Genomic DNA, 14252 nt, shown 5'->3' on the forward strand with positions numbered 1-14252 from the left:
GAGATGGAGAAGCTTTCTGTGCAGAGAGAAATAGAATAGAACAGAATAGAACACTGCTATAAAATCCCTCCAGTGCAGAAGGAGCCCATTGAGACTTCACCGGCTCTCTGGAAGAGCAACCCCCCCCCCCCCCCCCCCCACCCGCCCAGAGCACTGGGCCAGCCTCCCCAGGCTCAAAGCCCAGGGTTGAAGATGGCTACTGGCCTCCTCGGATTCCCAAAGCAGCGATTCCGCCACCTTCACATTTTTTAAAAAGGTGTACTAATCGGTGCCCACGTAACCGCTTGCTCGGGAGGTGGTTAGATCACTGTAGGCCGTTAGATAGGGGTTGGTCCCGTTACTGGTAAGGAGACTGGCTTTAATTGGTGATTATTGGTTCTTGCCATGCCATGAGCATCATGTCATCAACGAGAGCGGGTCAATTAGATTGCAAACTGATCACCACACGGCGCAGTTCCCGATTTTGACCTCTCCTACAATCTAACGGCCGCACTGCGCTCGTTAAATCGCACCCAGAGATATGGCTATGAGTCGGTGCTAGAGTGCAGACTCAAAGTCCAAGAGGAAGTCATCTTGGGAAACAAGATTAAACCCTGGAAAGTGAGTAGTCATTTAAGCAGCTCAAATTGAAGCAAACTTTGGAGGGAATTTCAAGGTTATATCTTCACAAGTGAAGAGCGAAGACTTGCAGTCCCTCGTAAGGGAGTCCGATTTTAACAAGGCAGTGTAACTCACAGTGAGCACTGACATCTGGGTGGATTGCTGAGCAATTTATGGGATATCTTGGTCGTATTTGCAATTTGATGCGTAGTGTGGGTGTTAGACAGTTTGCTTGTTAAGTCACATGCACCTCATGTTGATTCTGAATATTAGGAGATAGATATTATAAACTGTTTTGTTTTTCAGACTTTGAATAGTTTATTTAGTTTGTTCATAATCTGTAAAAACTTGTGGTTTTAATCTCTGAGTAAATAACTGGAATCTTATTGTCAACTTTAAACAAGAAATTATTTGTCCCCAGCCAGATCATCCAAATAATTGGAGGTCTCATCCACAATCATGACAACAATGTTGTGCTTCAATCTGACCCCAATCAGCATACCAGGGTTTTCTGAAGGGGAACATCTCATGGCATAATTTCAAATTTATCCCTTAAAAGCTTTTGCTCTGCAGATTCTGGAAGTGTGAGCTGATAACATTGCAAGTTGGGCGATGGAGCATCTTCATCCTTCGTGAATAATGAGACCTACAGTGTACTTCCCTAACTAGTGAGATGTAAGCCTTGAGAAAGAAACTGGGGAAACGAGGAAGAGAATAGGGTGGTTTGGAGTCAAATCAGATACAGAATGGGAAAGGAAAAGAGGAAAAGAAAGATTTGGGGCAAAGTAATCCCCAGAGCGTGGCAGCGGACAGGAAAAGCAGCATTGAAGCTACCAGCCCCAACTGCAGCTTTGTCCTCCTTTTTGTCAGGGCGATAGAAAAGAAAATCTATGGGGCGAGTCCCATGATGTCATCCCGACAGGGCTGGCTCTGGTTAACTTTGTTTTGTATTGATTTGGGTGCCATGTTTAAAGGCTACCATGGAAGGGCGGCATGCGGCACAGCGGTTAGCACTGGGACTGCAGCGCTGAGGACTCTGGTTCGAATCCCAGCCCTGGGTCACTGTCCCTGTGGAGTTTGCACATTCTCCCGATGTCTGCATGAGTTTCACTCCCACAACCCAAATATGTTCAGGTTAGGTGGATTGGCCACGCTAAATTGCTCCTTAATTGGAAAACAAATAATTGGGTACTCTAAATTTATTTTTTAAAAGGCTGTTACGGTGCACAAAGTAAAAGTAGATCCGCGCCCCCCCCCCCCCCCCCCCCCCACCCGCCCTCAGGAATTGCCCCTTGCCATTTCCGGGGGGCAGCACCCAGACAGTATCAGAGAGCATTTACCTGCCCAGAATCAGTGGGCAATACCTGGGCAACTGGGTACTGTTCAGACATTACCCTCTCCACCAAGTGATGCACTCACCTGAGCTCCTCCAGTGGACCTTGTAGCCACCTGGGTAGGCCACTTCCCGACTTAAAATGGAGAGCCGCAAAGACTAAAGGGAAATTCAGCCAACACAGGCAAAAACGAGCAAGTGCAGAAATCCTGTGTATTGGAACTTGCAAAAACCAGACAGCACTGAAACCAGCAGCCATCTGCATAGTAATGAGCGATTCCAAGGCACAATCGCAACAGTTAAGGTGAATAAAGCCAAGCCAGACTCCTCGGCATCAGCAGGAGCCAAGACAAAGGAAGGCCAACGGACATTTAGGGACCGCCCAAAGATCAGGGAACTCCAGTATTGGAGAAATCGATCCAAGTGATCGGGACGCAGTCCAATCATTTGGAACCAGGTACGGGGTCCGCCCCAAGGGGCAGGAAGGCCCTGGGGACAATAAAGTAAAGCCCCCAAGTTCAAATTGGTCTTCTTGGCAGGGTCAGTCACCAACGCGAATCAACCCCTGAGAGTGAACTGCCCAAGCGTCCACATCAACCAAGTAAGTCTCCAGTCAACGCTCGCTACGAGATAGGCTCAAGTCCATACCAGCTTTTGAATCCTGCAGACTCAGGACCTGAACGAAAGGCCATTTGTTCCCCTGACCTGGCGGGCCAATTCCGAAGCTAAGTTTAGGCCTTTTAGTGATAGAGAATACTCTAGAAAGTAGAGTTTATGCATGAGTAATGATTACTGTGTATAATAAATCTGTTTTGATTTGAATCTTACTAATTGGTGTGTTGAGTTATTGATCAGTACTTGAACTTGAACCTCGTGGCAGTATCATAAAGATACCTGGCGACTCTAGAGCAAAGGTTAAACAGAGCAAATTACGAATTAAGAGCCAACCAAAAGTTAGCAACAACCTGCCAACCAATTACACGCCATGGGAGACCAGTATACTCATGGTCAGGGTTAGGGGGCTATGAAGTTGGGAGGATCCAGGGTGAAGATCTCCAGAGTAGATCATGTTAGCAACAAAATCCTGACCAGTGTTTCTCAGATAATTCTAAATAAAGACTTCTACTTTGGAGAGATGCTAAATAATTATGCAAACTGCTATAAGTATTTAATTTTTCAGTTCACTTACCTTAACAGGCACTGATAGTAATCCAACATTTGATGGTATAATTCCTCTTATCGAATATATTATGTTGTTAGTTTTAGGGAAAAATTGTAAACGAATGTCAACGTTTATGTCCGCGTTGATATTGTGGGCTTCCACAACGACATTTTCCATGTGATCAACTCGTATAATATTTGGAGCAGTCAGTAGGTATCTGTCAGAATAAGTAAACAAATACCATTTTGTCAATAGCAATGATTAAGGTGCTCCAGCAACAATGTCCTGTGGTGACTTTCGGATCAATTTAGTGGACAGATGAGCTGAAGTTATATTTCCCAAACTCAAGTTTATTTGGTCCTCTAACCATTATGGAGAAGTAATCACCATCACCTCGATTAGACAGATGTAAATAAGTTTGTCCTGCTTCAGTCCCACAATTCTGTTCTGCTATTAAATTAGATCATGGTTGACCTTTACCTCAACACCATTTTCTAAACTGTTTTTCATATCCTTGACACCCTTAACCAACAAATGTCTATGGATCTGTTTTGAAAAATTCAGTTAACCCAATACGTGCTTGGATCTAAAAGCAATCCTGATCATATGCCCCACTCCAGGATGGGACAGAGACACCATCTTCAGTGTGAGATTATGTGCAGAATGAACAACTTGCCCCGTGTTCAGCTGCTTTCCTTTCAGACCAATTTGTAATTTCAGTGAACATTCAGGCCTGGATCAACCTCCCAACAGCGATGTCCCAGTGGGTCATGAATGCCACCTATCATTCCATCACCGTTGGAACCCAGGAGGTATTTTTGTCAGTTTAATTATATTACTGTTAAATAATCAAAGGTTATTTGTGTGTTAAATTTACAAACCTGATAACTGCAATTTATTGGGCTCAGCCAAGATCCTCAGGTATTTTAAATAACATCTATTTCACTTGTGGTGCGACTCCGGGTCAAGTGGGGCTGCAATTAACAGCGCACTAGCCCAGGGTATCATGACAAGTAGAAGAACAAAGGGGTCCTGGAGTACAAATCCATTGATCACTCAATGCCAAAGTACAGTTCAGCAAGCTCAGAAAAAAAACAATTTATTTCCAAAGTGATAGAACAGAAAAGGAAGAAAATCATGCTAAATGTGCATCAAACTTTGGTTAAACCATCCTTAGAGTACTGAGTGCAGTTCTGATAACTAAATTATAAAGTAGGAGAAGGATATAGAGGCCCTGGAGGGGATGCAGAGAAGATTTACAAAGATAATATCAAAGATACATGGGTATACATACCAAGAAAAAAAGGATTGACAGACCTCCAACATTTTTCTTAAATAATGAGAACAGGTGAACTATCAGAGTTTGTTCAAATAATGAACAGTTTTAAAGTGTATAGAGAATGTTTCTTTTTGTGAGGAGGAGCACAAGTAGACGCCATCAATATAAGATAGTCACCTAGAAATCCAACAGGGAACTAAGAAGGAACATCCAAATGTCAGTAAGAATCTGGAATTTGCAATCAGAAAGAGTACAGGGTAAGACGGGGAAAGAGCGGACAGGAACTCCAGACAGCAGGCGAGGAAGAAACCGGACAGTAACTCCTGGGAGGAGGGTCACCACACCAACAGGATAGCCAGCGCTGGGAGCATGCAGCCGTGGCGCACCCCCAAGAGGGAGGACAGCGCTTGGCGGGGGGAGGGGGAGGGGGGAGACAAGCAACAGGGCGAGGGGGGCAATCGAGGAGAGGAGCAGGGGGAAGGGGATAGAGGGGGATGCGCCAAGGAAAGGGGGAAAAGGAGACGGGAGAGGGGCACAGAGAGAAATAACTAAGGGCAGAACGAGAACAGCATTATGGCTACAAAGGGCCGCAACAGGGGGCCCAGAACAAAAAAGCACTGTAAACAACCACCCAGAACGGTCTCTATGTGAACGGAGACCCCGAAGTGCAGGGGCCTACCCAAGTGGTGGACGCACAGTTGGTGGCCATCTTGGACGGCCCTCTAACAAAGGGAAACCCCGGGGTGCAGCGTCCACCAGGTAAGTATGGTTAATCCCACAGGTGCAGGGGGACAAAAAAAAACCATCAGGATGGACACCTAGCATGTCAGGGGACTTAACGGCCGAGTGAAAAGATCCAGAGTCTTCACCCACCTGAGAAACATGAAAGCCGACATAGTCTTCCTCCAAGAGACACACCTGAGAGACTGTCTACGGGTAAGGAACAGAGGGGTGGATCAGACCCACCATTCCTGTTATGGGACGAAGGCCAGGGGGGTAGCAATACTAATAACCAAGAGAATAATGTTTATGGCGAGAAGGACGGTTACGGACCCAGGGGGACGGTACATCATGATCAGCAGGGCCATAGACGGGGCACCGGTAGTCCTCGTTAACGTGTACGCTCCCAACTGGGACTACACAAAATTTATTAAAAAGAACATGGCGGAAAGCCCCGACATAGTGACGCACTAACTAATCATGGGCGGCGGGGGGGGGGGGGTCTTTCACTGCATACAGGACCCACAGACGGACAGGTTGAACCCCAAAACAGGAAAGACCTTCAACATGGCAAAGGAACTTGGTCTCTTTATGGAGCAAATGGGAGCGGTGGACCCATGGTGATTCACCCACCCAGGGGAGAAGGAGTTCTCCTTCTTTTCCCCAGTGCATAATGTGTATTCTAGGATCGACTTCTTTGTGGTGGGAAAATCAGTGCTTCCAGGGCTGGTGAGGGCTGAATACTCCGCGATCGTAATCTCCGACACGCTCCACATTATATGGATATGAGGTTGGAGACAGACAGTGCCTAATGCACCACATGGAGGTTGGACACTGCACTACTGGTTGACATGACCGTTCGGAGGCCTCCTGCAAGGGGACCTCCCTCCGGGCCCTCGCCACGGTAGCACTCCCACCCTCACCCAAAGCACTCAAGCAACCCAGTGGTGGTAGCTATGCTCCTGTCCTGGAACCAGCTTCGACAACAATTCTGTCTAACTGAAATGTCCGATAAGGCCCCCATCTGCAACAATCACAGGTTCACGCCGGCACTCACTGATGCCACCTTCAAAAAGTGGAGACAGGATGGGGGGATATTGACAGTTAGAGACTTAGACACTGACGGTAGGGTCACAACACTGAACGAACTGACACAAGACTTCAACTAGCTGGGGGCAACAAATACAGGTACCTGCAGCGTAAAAACTTCCTACGGAAGGAAACAAGGACATACCGCGACAGACACTATATATTTATTTGAAAATCTTTTTATTGGCTTTTCTCATATTTGATTTGATTTGATTTATTATTGTCACATGTATTAGTATACAGTGAAAAGTATTGTTTCTTGCATGCTGTACAAACAATGCATACCGTACATAGGGAAGGAAGGAGAGAGACTGCAGAATATAATGTTACAGTTATAGCAAGGTGTAGAGAAAAGATCAACTTAATACGAGGTAGGTCCATTCAAAAGTCTGATGGCAGTAGGGAAGAAGCTGTTCTTGAGTCGGTTGGTACGTGACCTCAAACTTTGGTATCTTTTTCCTGACGGAAGAAGGTGGAAGGGAGTATGTCCGGGGTGCATGGGGTCCTTAATTATGCTGGCTGCCTTTCTGAGGCAGCGGGAATTATAGATAGAGTCAATGGATGGGAGGCTAGTTTGAGTGATGGACTGGGCTACATTCATGACCTTCTGTAGTTTCCTGTGGTCTTGGGCAGGGCAGGATCCATACCAAGCTGTGATACAACCAGAAAGAATGCTTTCTATGGGTCATCTGTAGAAGTTGGTGAGGGTCGTAGCTGACATGCCAAATTTCCTTAGTCTTCTGAGGAAGTAGAGTCGTTGGTGGGCTTTCTTAACTATAGTGTCGGCATGGGGGGACCAAGACAGGCTGCTGGTGATCTGTGTATCTAAAAACGTGAAGCTCTCGACCCTTTCTACTTCATTCCCATTGATGTAAACAGGGGCATGTACTCCACTACGCTTCCTGAAGTCGATGACAATCTCCTTCATTTTGTTGACATTGAGGGAGAGATTATTGTCGCCGCCCCAGTTCACCAGATTCACTATCTCATTCCTGTACTCTGTCCCATCATTGTTTGAAATCCGACCCACTACGGTGGTGTCATCAGCAAATTTGAAAATCGAGTTGGTGGGGAATTTGACCACACAGTCATAGGTGTATAAGGAGTATAGTAGGGGGCTGAGGACATAGCCTTGTGGGGCACTGGTGTTGAGGATGATCGTGGAGGAGGTGTTGTTGCCTATCTTTACTGATTGTAGCCTGTGGGTTAGAAAGTTCTGGATCCAGTCGCAGAGGGAGGAGCCGAGGCCAAGGCCACGGAGTTTGGAGATGGGTTTTGTAGGAATGATGGTGTTGAAATCTGAGCTGTAGTCGATAAATAGGAGCCTGACAGAGGTGTCTTTGTTATCTAGGTGTTCCAGGGTAGAGTGCAGGGCCACGGAGATGGCGTCTGCTGTGGACCTGTTGCAGCGGTAGGCGAACTGTAGTGGATCAAGGCAATCCAGGAGGCTGGAGTTGATTCGTGCCATGACTAGCCTTTCGAAGCACTTCATGATGATGGATGTCAAAGCCACTAGACGATAATCATTAAGGCACGCTGCTTGACTTTTCTTTGGTACAGGGATGGTCGTCTTCTTGAAGCAGATAGGGACCTCAGATTGTTGTAAAGAGAGGTTGAAGATGTCTGCGAATACCCCCGCCAGCTTTATAAACAGTTGTTGCTTATATGCATTACATTTTTCTTGCCCGCGCTAATTTGCTTTATTTTACAGAGAGGTTTGTTTTGTCCTTCATTTGACGAACTGTATGTACATTTTGCGCGGCCTATGATATCCCCCCTTCCTTCCCACCACCCACCCCCCAACCCCCCTTGGTTTCTGCACCCTTCCTCTTCTCTTGTGGTTTCCCCCTTTTTCTCCCCCCCCCCCCCCCCCCCCATCCCCGAGTTGCGCATTCCTTTGGGAGTTGCGCATTCCTTTGGTTCTTCATCTTTTTTTTTCCCCTGGCCTACTCCTTGATTGCTGGCCTCAAACAGGTTTTGGAACAGGCCGATGAACTGCCCCCAAGTATCCAGGAAGCCTTCCTCTGATCCTCAGATGGCGTACTTAATCTTCTCCAGGTGGATAAATTCCGAGGGGTCAGCGAGCCAGTCTGCAGCTTTGGGCGGTGCTGCCGATCGCCAGCCGAGCAGGATTCTCCGGCGTGTGATTCAGGAAGCAAAAGCAAGGGCGTTGGCCCCCTTCCCCATGTCTAACTCTGGCTGCTCCGATACCCCGAAGGTTGCCACTATTGGGCGTGGCTTCACCCTCGCCCCCACAACCTTGGACATTGCCTCGGAGAAGGCTGTCCAGAACCCAGCAAGCTTGGGGCAAGCCCAAAACATGTGGGCGTGGTTGGCCGGGCCCCTCTGGCACCGCTCACATTTGTCCTCCACCTCCGGGAGGAACCTGCTCATTTGGGTTCTGATCAAGTGCGCTCTGTGCATCACTTTGAGCTGCATTAGGCTTAGCCTTGCACAGGAGGAGGTCGAGCTCACCCTACTCAGTGCTTCGCTCCAGTCCCCATCTCACCTCTGTCCCCAGTTCGTCCTCCTATTTTTGTCTGGTCCCATCCAGTGGTGTTCGGGCTCTGTCCAGTAGCTGTCTGTATATTTTCCCACATAGCCCCCCCTTCTCGCTGCTTGTGCCCCCCTTTCTCACTGCTTGTGCCTATCAAGTCCTCTAGTAGTGTGCTTTCTGGGGCCCCGGGGTACCCTACCGTCTCTTTGTGGAGGAAGTACTTTATTTGGAGGTGTCTCAATTCCTGTCCTCTTGATAGTTTCCACTTCCTCGTCAGTTCATCCAGTGTCGCCAGTCTGTGCCCTATGTAGAAGTCCCCGACCATCAGTGTGCCCCCATCCCGCCTCCACCTTTTGAAGGTGGAATCTAGCATGGCTGGGGGGAATCTCTGATTGCCGCAGATGGGGGCCATAAGGGACATTTTGGTTATCCCGAAGTGCTGTCTCAACTGGGTCCCCGTTCTCAGCGTGGCCGCTATTACTGGGCTCGTTGTGTACCTTGTTGAGGGGGATGGGAGTGCTGCTATGGCCAGGGCCTGGAGGGTTGATCCTTTACAGGATGCCTCCTCCATTTGTACCCATCTGTGTCGGGTTCTTGTACCCATCCCCTCACTTTTCTTGCCGCTGCTGCCCAGTGGTAGTATTATATGTTCGGTAGAGCCAGGTCCCCTCTGACGTTCCCTCTTTGCAGTGTCGGTTTGGGAATTCTCGAGTTCTTGCCCCCCCATACAAACGCCATGATTAGCCTGTCTATGTTGTGGAAAAAGGCCTTGGGGATGAAGATCGGGATCGATCTAAACAGAAAGAGGAACCTTGGCAGTACGTTCATCTTGATTGTCTCCACTCTTCCCGCCAGGGAGAGTGGGAGTGAGCCCCACCATTGAAGGTCTTTTCTTACTTCCTCCACCAGGCTGGTCAGGTCCCACTTGTGGATCTGTGTCCAGTCTCTGGCTATTTGGATCCCCAGGTAACGGAATCTGTTCTGGGCCGTTTTGAACGGGAGCCCCTTCAAGCTCTGACCCTCCCCCTTTTGGATTCACTGGGAATGTCTCGCTTTTGCCCAGGTTAAGTTTGTAGCCCGAGAAGGTTCCAAACTCTTTCAGTATTTGCAGTATTGCCTTCAGTCCCTCCTGTGGCTTTGAGACATAGAGGAGCAGGTTATCTGCATAGAGTGAGACTCTGTGCTCTCAGTCCCTTCTCCGGATTCCCTTTCAGCTTTTTGCGTCCCGCAGGGCTATCACCAGGGGTTCGATCGCTAGCGCGAACAAAAGTGGGGACAGAGGGCATCCCTGTCTTGTTCCTCTCTGTAGCTGGAAGTATTCAGAGCTGGTGGTGTTAGTTCAGACACTCGCTTTGGGAGCGTTGTACAGGAGCCTCACCCAGGTGGTGAATCCTGCTCCTAGCCCAAACCGTTCCAGTACCTCGAGGAGGTAGCTCCATTCGACTCTGTCAAAAGCCTTTTCTGCGTCCAGGGAGACGATCACCTCTGGCGTTCTCTCCCCGGGGGGGGTGCCATTATCACATTCAGCAGCCGCCTGATGTTCGCTGTGAGCTGCCTACCTTTGACAAAGCCCGTTTGGTCCTCTGCGACCACTTCTGGTACGCAGCCCTCCAGCCTTTTGGCCAGGACCTTTGAGAGTATTTTCGCGACAGACGCTATTAGAAGAATGACTGGACGCAAACATCTTAGGCAGAGTTTACTGTGGTAACATGTACGGACGTCTGATAGAGAGGGCCGACGCCAAACTGGACACGATGAGGAGGAAATGTGAGGAAGACCTGGGGTTCGAAATAGGGTGGGGACTCTTGAGCGAAGCACTACATAGGGTCAATTCCACCTCCACATGCGCAAGGCTCAACTTAACGCAACTAAAAGTGGTACAAAGAGCCCACTTGACTAGAACCCGAATGAGTAGGTTCTTGCCGGAGGTGGAGGACAGATGTGAACGGTGCCAAGGAGGCCCAGCCAACCAGGCCCACATGTTCTAGTCTTGCGCCATACTTGCCGGGTACTGGACAGCCTTCTTCGAGGCAATGTCCAAAGTGGTGGGGATGAGGGCAGATCCATGCCCTAAGTGGCAGTCTTCGGGGTATCAGACCAGCCAGATCTGTTCATGGGGGGTTGGGCCGCCCACTGTAGCTCCTGCTCGGCTGGCGGCCAGCAGCACCACCTAAAGCTGCATACTGGCTGTCCGACCTTTCGGAATTCCTCCAAATGGAGACAATCAAATTCGCCATCCATACTTCCACAAAACATGGGAGCCATTCACCCGATTATTCTGGGGCCTGTTTGTGGCCAGCAACTAAGTAGCCAGGAGTTAGGACTTCAAGTTGTGGTAGCGAGTTCAAGGTGAGAGGGGAAATGTTTCAGGGAGATATGCGTGGAAAGTTCTTTACGCAGAGGGTGGTGGATGCCTGGAACGCATTGCCGGCAGAGGTGGTAGAGGCAGACACGATAGCGTCATTTAAGATGTATCTAGACAGATACATGAATGGGCAGGGAGCAGAGGGATACAGATCCTTAAAAAATAGACAACAGTTTTAGATAGAGGATCTGGATCGGCACAAGCTTGGAGGGCCGAAGGGCCTGTTCCTGTGCTGTAATTTTTCTTTGTTCTTAGGACGAGGTAGCCAAAACGCAAGAGGGAGGAGGAGGGCGAGGGAAAACAATGGAGGAGAACCAGGTTGGAGAAAAGAGAGGGGAACACAAGAGAGATAGAAAGCACAGGGGAAGACAACGGCAACAACAAATACAGCAAGCTGGAAGAAGGACAAAAGAACGAGAAGATGGAATGGAACGGTCCAAAGTCCAAGATCATGCAAATAAACAATAATAAACTGACCGAAATGTAAATAGCATCAGCCCCCCCCCCACCCCCCAACCCCTCCCCTGTAAAATGAAATCCTTTCTCACTCTATGTGTATTTGTATTTATACCATGTAAAACAAAACCCAATAAAAACATTTTTTTTTTTTTTTAAAGAATCTGGAATTCACTACCACAAGGAGTGGTTAAAATGTATAGTGTAGATGCATTTAAGGGGAAACTGGACAAGCATATGAGGGAAAAGAGTATGGAAGATTTGATTGATAAATTTAGGCTAGGCAAAATCTGAGGAGGCTCAAGTGGAGCATAAACTAGGTGGTGAGATGAACTAGTTGGACCAAATGGTCTGCTTCTATGCCATATATCCTATGTAATCCGACATACATACTCTCCGAGGCCTTGAGATCCTTCCTTTCAGGAAAACACAATGTTCTCTAAAAAGGTATCTGACGAACAATAGGATCCTTTAAAAAGAACTGAAAACCTAACTCAAATGAGTGATTTATAAGAAATATGGAAACATCCTCCACTCTTTCAGGATTACATCTGGAACCTGTCTGATTCAATGGCCTAGAAAACAATACGTATTTAAATAGAAAACAGAAACATACGTACAGTGGAATACATTGGGACAGCGCAGGAATAAAGACCAACGCAGCAAGTAGGTTCTTTGAGGTCCTCCTCATCATGACAGACTGCTTCACTGGGACAAACTTTTCCAAATAATTTGATCAGTTTATATAAAAACCCAGTACGATCTATTAATTTTTAACAATTGAGAAATGTGGACTGCTGTTTGCTCTTAAAAGGTATCCAAATATCCGCTGTCCATACTATTTAATTAAGAGTTCATTTAAACCCAATGGTCTTGTGAAACTCCGGGAACAGCAGATAGTTCCCGACAATTGATGGCTTTTTGCCTGGGATTTAGAGTTTAACCTTGGCAAGTCAGATAAGAAATACAAACTTTTTTAAAATGGGGTGCTGCCACCTGAAATGATAACTCTAATCACAAGCCATGAGATCAATGAGTTAACCATTGCCTGCCAGATCTTTTACCTGTAAATTATCCCTGCTACATTATTCCTATTTTTGAATAAATTAAATAACTAAATCAAATAAACTGAGGGGCAAATTAAAGGGACAGCCACTTCAAGGGACATTGCCTGAAAAGTCGAGTGAGGGAACCGTGGTTTACTAAAGCAGTCGAAACACTTGTCAAGAGGAAGGAGGCGGCTTATGTAAAGCTGAGACATGAAGGTTCAGTTAGGGCGCTCGAGAGTTACAAGTTAGCTAGGAAGGACTTAAAGAGAGAGCTAGGAAGAGCCAGGAGGAGACACGAGAAGTCTTTGGCAGGTAGGATCAAGGATAACCCTAAAGCTTTCTATAGATATGTCAGGAATAAAAGAATGACTAGGGTAAGAGTCGGGCCAGTCAAGGACAGTAGTGGGAAGTTGTGCGTGGAGTCCGAGGAGATAGGAGAGGTGCTAAATTAATATTTTTCGTCAGTATTCACACAGGAAAAAGACAATGTTGTCGAGGAGAATACTGAGATTCAAGCTATTAGACTAGAAGGGCTTGTGGTTCATAAGGAGGAGGTGTTAGCAATTCTGGAAAGTGTGAAAATAGATAAGTTCCCTGGGCCGGATGGGATTTATCCTAGGATTCTCTGGGAAGCTAGGGAGGAGATTGCTGAGCCTTTGGCTTTGATCTTGAAGTCATCTTTGACTACAGGAATAATACCAGAAGACTGGAGGGCAGCAAATGTTGTCCCCTTGTTCAAGAAGGGGAGTAGAGACAACCCCGGTAACTATAGACCAGTGAGCCTTACTTCTGTTGTGGGCAAAGTCTTGGAAAGGTTTATAAGGGATAGGATGTATAATCACCTGGAAAGGAATAATTTGATTAGAGATAGTCAACACGGTTTTGTGAAGGGTAGGTCGTGCCTCACAAACCTTATTGAGTTCTTTGAGAAGGTGACCAAACAGGTGGATGAGGGTAAAGCAGTTGATGTGGGGTATATGGATTTCAGTAAAGCGTTTGATAAGGATCCGCACGGTAGGCTACTGCAGAAAATACGGAGGAATGGGATTCAGGGTGATTTAGCAGTTTGGATCAGAAATTGGCTAGCTGGAAGAAGACAAAGGGTGGTGGTTGATGGGAAATGTTCAGACTGGAGTGAAGTTACGAGTGGTGTACCACAAGGATCTGTTTTGGGGCCACTGCTGTTTGTCATTTTTATAAATGACCTGGAGGAGGGCGTAGAAGGATGGGTGAGTAAATTTGCAGATGGCACTAAAGTCGGTTTGAAAATCGCTTATTGTCACAAGTAGGCTTCAAATGAAGTTACTGTGAAAAGCCCCTAGTCACCACATTCCGGCACCTGTTCGGGGAGGCTGGTACGGGAATCGAACCGTGCTGCTGGCCTGCCTTGGTCTGCTTTAAAAGCCAGCGATTTAGCCCAGTTGACAGTGCGGAAGGATGTTACAAGTTACAAAGGGACATAGATGAGCTGCAGCGCTGGGCTGAGAGGTGGCAAATTGAGTTTAATGCAGAAAAGTATGAGGTGATTCATTTTGGAAGGAATAACAGGAAGACAGAGTACTAGGATAATGGTAAGATTCTTGGCAGTGTGGATGAGCAGAGAGATCTCGGTGTCCATGTACATAGATCCCTGAAAGTTGCCACCCAGGTTGAGAGGGTTGTTAAGAAGGCGTACGGTGTGTTAGCTTTTATTGGTAGAGGG

At 47.3% G+C, this 14252-nt stretch overlaps 1 protein-coding gene across 1 annotated transcript in view; it reads right to left on the bottom strand.

Annotated features, from left to right (window-relative positions):
• LOC140403205 (complement C3-like) overlaps positions 1 to 12204 on the bottom strand; it is a 297922-nt gene extending 285718 nt beyond the window's left edge. Inside the window, exons 1-2 of the mRNA XM_072490957.1 lie at positions 12122 to 12204; positions 3123 to 3312 (exon numbers count right to left, since the gene is read on the bottom strand). Of these exons, the coding sequence (XP_072347058.1) occupies positions 3123 to 3312; positions 12122 to 12195 (264 nt within the window). The 5' untranslated portion in view covers positions 12196 to 12204. The remainder of the gene's footprint in view (positions 1 to 3122; positions 3313 to 12121) is intronic.
• Between the last annotated feature and the right edge of the window lie 2048 nt (positions 12205 to 14252).

This window comes from Scyliorhinus torazame, chromosome 27 (assembly GCF_047496885.1).
Source record: "Scyliorhinus torazame isolate Kashiwa2021f chromosome 27, sScyTor2.1, whole genome shotgun sequence".
NCBI lineage: Eukaryota > Metazoa > Chordata > Chondrichthyes > Carcharhiniformes > Scyliorhinidae > Scyliorhinus > Scyliorhinus torazame.